Raw genomic sequence first — 5,436 nt, 5'->3', positions numbered from 1 at the left:
CTCCTGGTGCTTCATGTGACCCCCGCGCCGGGCGGGGGCTCGTGGGAACCGTTTGATGTTCCTGAGCCTTCTCCTTTCCCAGCGCGGACACCCCGGCTCCGGGCGAGGGGAATAAAGAACCCACTGAGCACTCAGCTCCGTCCCCATCCCCACGGGGACCTGCTGAGGCTCACGGGACCCACGGGCCGGTGGGAAGGAGCCAGAGTGTCCCAATCCAGCCACCCCGCCCGTGTCGGGGAGCGCCCAGCAGCACCCACGCAGCGCCGGGCTGTGCGTGCCGGGGGGCTCCAGCTCCTTCTCCCTGACACGGGTGGGAGTTTTCCCTTTTCCGCTGGAGGACAACGGTTGGAGTTTCCCGAGGGATGCTGTGGGTGAATAATGGACCCATAGCGATACACAGTCACGAGAACCGGGGGCGGGTGGCACCGGAGGGCACCGGGCAGGACCGGGCGGTTCCGGGAGCGGCCGTGCAGCCCCATCACCTCCCTGAGCATCCTCGTTCTACCCCGAGCATCCCCGCCTCCCCCGAGCATCCCCGCCTTCCCCGAGCATCCCGGTCCTCTCCGAGCATCCCCGCCCCCCCCCCCGGAAGTGCGGCCGTGACGCTTCCCCACGCGGGGCCGCTTCCGCTCCCGCTCCCACCCGCGGCGGCGGCGGCAGCGCACGGAGCCCGGGCCGGGACCGGAGCCGGGATCGGGACCGGGGCCGGAGCAGGGCTGGACCGGGGCGGTGAGTGCGCGGGGCCGAGCGGGCGGTGGGAGCGGAGCGGCGGGGCCCGGGGGTCGCGGGGCCCGGGGGTCGCGGGCCGCCCCCGGCCGGGCTGCGGGTTCAGGGGGGCTCTGCGGAGGCTCTGCGGGGGCAGCGGGGGGGTGGGGCTCAGGAGGCTCTGCGGGGCTCTGCGGGGCAGGGATGCTCCTCGACTCGGCCCCTCCGCCCGCGTATTCCCCCGGCAGAGCAGCTCGGCCCCGCGCCTGCGGGGGGAAGCGCTCGGATGGGGTGCAGCTCTTTTGTGGGGTGCAGCGGTTTTACGGGGGTGTCACCCAGCCCTGGACAGAGCGGATGTCAGTGCGGGGGGCTGCGGGGCGGGGGTTCCGGGGTCCCAGGCCTCTGGCAGCACCCTGAGCTGGGCACGGGCTCCTGCACCCCTCCTGCTGCCGCGCTGCTGTCCGGGGTCAGACCGGGACACCCGATGGGTTCCTTCCTGGGATTCCTGTGAGCGTGTCTTTGTAGGAGAGAGCTTGGAGAGCGCCTCTCGCTGCCAGGGACCCGGCAAGGAACACTGGGATAACCTTTCCTTTTCTGGCCCAGTCTGTTCCCAGCCCTGCAGAGAAAGAAGGCCAGTGGGGTCACCGGTTTGGGCGCAGGCAGAGGCCAGCCCCCTGTCCTGATGCAGGGTTGATGGCAAGGCTTGTGCAGAGAAGCCCAGGCAGTCTCACCTGCTGAAAGTCATTTATTGCTGTTGGGAAAGCTGTGTTCCAAGTGCACCTGTACCAGCATGGAATTAATTGCATCAGCCACGGTCCAAATGCTGCCAGCAGCACTTGCAGCTGCGTGCCTGCGCCCCGTGATGCCCTTTGGCATCACCCAGGGGATGCTGCAGGAACATGGGGTTGGACTGGAGCTGTCAGGGAAGACAGATGGGATGGGAGGTGCCTCCTTGAGCTTCTGCATCAGGTGGGAAGATGCCCTTGGATGACTGGCACCCCTGCCTGTGACAAGTGGTTGGAATGAAATGAGCTTTAAGGTCTCTTCCAACCAAATCCATTCCATGATTCCATGATGTTGCATGGGGACCTGCTGAGAGCAGCAGTCAAACACCCAGGAACCCTGAGCCTATGATGGATCCAGTACCTTTAAAGAGGTAAATAAAGTTAAGAGAGTGTTTTTCCCCACTGTAGCTGCAGGGAAACCAAACTCTGGTTGTGCCGGCCCAGGTGCCCACAGGCGTGTCACGGCTCCATGTCTCTCTTGCAGGCAAGATGTTTGCTGTCTGCCCGGCAAATGCCCCATTCCAGCAGGGCCAGGGGGCCCCAGCGCCGGGCACGGCCATCCCAGGGGCAGGACATGGGCCAGACTCCAACTCCAACTTCGTGGGAGAGGTGTGTGACAGCAACGAGAACTGGAGCCAGCCAGCGCCCGGGTCCCCGCCGGAGGAGGGCTCCAGCCAGAGCGAAAACACCACAAATCCGTCTGATAATCTGCTGTTATTAATGCAGAGACAGATGGTCCAGGGCCAGCTTAGGGACGCCGCCCCGGGCCTGGGCGACGTGCCCCCCGAGCAGGGGGTGCGCAGCCCCCCCGAGGGAGCGGAGGTCGGCGGGGTGGGGGGACAAGACACTGCCGAGGAGGGGGCCAGGGGATGTGTCAAGCCCCCGAGCTCCCCTGCAGAGGACAACGGCTACGCCAGCAGCTCCCTCAGCATCGACAGCCCCGACAGCACCTGCAGCACCACCTGGGACCCTCCTGCCTCTGCCCCCCGAGCCAGCAGCCCCCCTGAGGCAGGGGTGGCCGAGCCCGAGCCGGGGACCTTCTTCCCGGCGCTGGCAGAGGCCGTGCAGCACCTCCAGGACAAGGAGCGCTTCAAGGAGCAGGAGAAGGAGAAGCACCACATCCAGCTGGTGATGTACCGGCGCCTGGCCCTGCTGCGCTGGATCCACGGCCTCCAGCAGAAAGTTGTGGACCAGCAGAACCGGTTGCAGGAGAGTTTCGACACCATCCTGGATAACCGCAAGGAGCTCATCCGCTGCATGCAGCAGGGCCCACCCTGCCTTGCTGCTGCGGCCGCTCCTGGCCCCTGAGGTGCCACCAGCGCTGCCCAGCCCAGCCCTCACCCTCTGGATGGTGTGGCATTGGCTGGTGGCATCTCCATCCTGTGCCAAGCGCTCACCGGGCCCCTGGGTGCCCACCCTGCCCTTCCCATGTCTCTCCAATGCAGCCAAGAGTCCCCATTCATCTCCATTACCCTCTGCATTGGAATTTGTTTTGTCCTGCACCCCAGTCCGGGGTCGCACTGGGCTGGGTTGACCTCAGGACCTTGGAGTGTGCTGAGCCCGAGGTGACCAGGCTCATCTTTAAGCCTAATCTAAGTCCATTGTTGAGCCTGGCTGAGCCACACCAGTGCTGGGATGGCCATGCTGGAGCTGCAGGGCAGTGAGGGCCCCAGGGCAGTGAAGCTTCTAAACCTCCCTGGGCAAAGCACTTCCAGCATGTGCTTCATCTCCATCACATCACACCTGCACCGGTGCGTCCCTGCAGCCACAGCCCAGCCCCTGGTAAACGTTGCTTGCTGGTGAGAATGAGGTGTCCTGGGCTGTGAGAGAGAGAAAAAAAGTCATTCTGAAAAGTGACCTCAGAATACTGAAAATTTAAGTCAAATGATCCAACACCAGTATATGTTTTTAATGTCAGTATTAGAGAAAAGTTAATTTAGGTCTATGTGTGTGTGCACGTCTGTCTGCTGTGGGCAATGCTCTCACTCAGTGCATGATCCCAAAGCTGCTCATGAACTTGTGGTGTTGGTGTTTATATTAATTTATCATTTGAGAGCAAAGAAATATTTTTTTCTAATCTTCATTTTATCCAGTGGGAGCTGTACACAGAACCCAAAGAACAGTTGTCTTAACTAGAGATGGAAAAGGAGCTGCTGTGTATGTTTGCTGTGCTTTGCTGTGTATCCATAGGACACATATTCCATTTAAGTGCTGATGTGGAGGAGCAGCAGTGGACAGTGAGGGCTCAGCTGGAGGGCTCTGCACTCCCCATCCTGCCCCGGTTGCCCAGCAAAGCCAGGCACTGATTCCATTTGGCATCTACAAAAGGAGGGTGATGCGGGATTCCAGAGCTGCCGTGTCCCCCCAGCCAAACTGCTTCCTGCCATCAGAGGAGCCACTTCACCAGGGCCCCAGTGACCAGCACCATCTGGTCACATCCTGGCACTCACCACCCACCAGATGCTCCTGGACTATGGATGAACAACCATGGCCAAGCCCACCAGCGACCCACAGGCCGGGGGCAGCACCAGCCTCCTCCTGCCCCACATGGGGCACAGCCAGGCTCTGCTCCCCCTGAGGCTGCTGCCAGTGGGTGAAGTGAGGAGATCCACAAAAATCCTCTTCCAAAAAGGACATTTTGGTTGCAAAGGGTGCACTCAGCTCAAAGCAACCTGTGCCAGCACTGGAGGATTCTGGCAGCTTCCTGCAAGGCTCATGCTGCCCTCACCTCCCTCCTGCTCGCTCTCGTCCAGCGCCTGCTGCCTGTGTCACATCCCAGACCTGTGATCGTGGGCATGTTGCGCACCTTAATAAAAGCCTTGGAGCTGAAGGAGCCGAGCCCCAGCTGGATTTGTTCCTTTATTTCCCTTCCCAAGGGAAGCTTGGGAAGCAAGGGAAGCTTCCCAGCTGCCGAGCTGGGAGCAGCCGCCCCGTGCTCACCGCAGGGGCTGGAGCTTGCGCAGGTGGGACCGTGGGTGAATGGCAGCTCGAGGGCACAGGTCTTGGCACCTTCCTCCCATCCCTGCATCCCTGGGCATGCTGGCCTGCTGGGTCAGCCACGCTGTGCCAGCACCAGCAGTTCATCCAGGCTTAAGTTCTAAAGATTTTTTAAACACCGGCGTATGTCGCTCCTCCTGTCTATCCCGTGGCCGTGGGGCAGCAGGCAGCCGGCGCTGTGGTACAGTCTGAGTGCAGGATTTACCTTCTGCCCCAGGAGAACGTGGCTGGAACCGGGGGGACCGGATTCCCGGATTCCTGGCACCCTGCCCTGCGGCCCTGCTCGTGGGGAGGGCTGGGGGCAGCTCCGGGTGATGGGGGTGGCAGATAACAACACCTGAGTGTTGACCCAAAGGTGACTTTGCCTCAGGCTTCACAGAGATTAACTAGAGATGAAAAACCGAGGCTGTAGCAGCCCTTTGAACCCTCCCTCACCTTTCCCCCCCGCCCCTTCCTGCTTCTCCTTTCCAGCCTCTGAGTCTGTGGGAATCCAGGGATGCAATTCAGGGATCCATGTACAGACACAGCAAGGCATGAAGGGCAGAGCGACCACATTTTTCCACCCTCATCCGTGCCCTGCAGCCAGGGCTGCTGGGAGGTTTGTCCAAGCCCTCGGGGGTTCCCTAGGATGTGGGGTGCTGCTCTCAGCCTGTTTCTCACCTCGTCCACTTTCCACGGAGTCCATGCTCCATCAGGTTTGGGGGAACATGAGCCCTCCCAGCCCCGCAGCGAGACCAAGAGATTCTCTGTTTATCTTGGTCAAATGCTTTACACAAATAATTATTTCCAAGGTAAATATTGTGAAAATCCAGATTATTTGCTCAAGAAATGAAAGAATAACTGTGGGAGCACATCAAAGAGGTGGATCTGCTCTGGCAGCTAGAGGCTTCCTCCCTGGTTATTGGGACCCCAATGCTCCTGCCCCAGGACCTGGCTGGAGATGGCCAGA

General features: G+C 61.3%; 1 protein-coding gene across 1 annotated transcript; it reads left to right on the top strand.

Moving 5' to 3' along the window:
- The first annotated feature begins 288 nt into the window (after positions 1-288).
- CUNH1orf216 (chromosome unknown C1orf216 homolog) lies at positions 289-4,328 on the top strand. The gene is made up of 2 exons (XM_042015552.1): positions 289-729; positions 1,975-4,328. The coding sequence occupies exons 1-2, from the start codon at positions 363-365 to the stop codon at positions 2,796-2,798; spliced, it is 1,191 nt and encodes a 396-aa protein (XP_041871486.1). The 5' UTR covers positions 289-362; the 3' UTR covers positions 2,799-4,328.
- The last annotated feature ends 1,108 nt before the right edge of the window (positions 4,329-5,436 follow it).

The sequence above is a fragment of the Corvus kubaryi genome, unplaced genomic scaffold, assembly GCF_017639235.1.
Source record: "Corvus kubaryi isolate FWS band 111438036 unplaced genomic scaffold, C.kubaryi_AGA036_p1.0 split3-37304, whole genome shotgun sequence".
Taxonomy (NCBI): domain Eukaryota; kingdom Metazoa; phylum Chordata; class Aves; order Passeriformes; family Corvidae; genus Corvus; species Corvus kubaryi.
The sequence above is the reverse complement of the archived record's forward strand: the minus strand, read 5'-3'. Positions and strand labels throughout refer to the sequence as shown.

What these genes read in the sequence shown, in the direction of transcription:
- CUNH1orf216 (XM_042015552.1), top strand. Translation starts at nt 363, where the DNA reads ATGCTGTGGGTGAATAATGGACCCATAGCGATACACAGTCACGAGAAC. An exon ending in AGCAGGGCTGGACCGGGGCG is followed by an intron (nt 730 to 1,974) that starts GTGAGTGCGCGG and finishes TCTCTCTTGCAG; the next exon opens with GCAAGATGTTTGCTGTCTGC.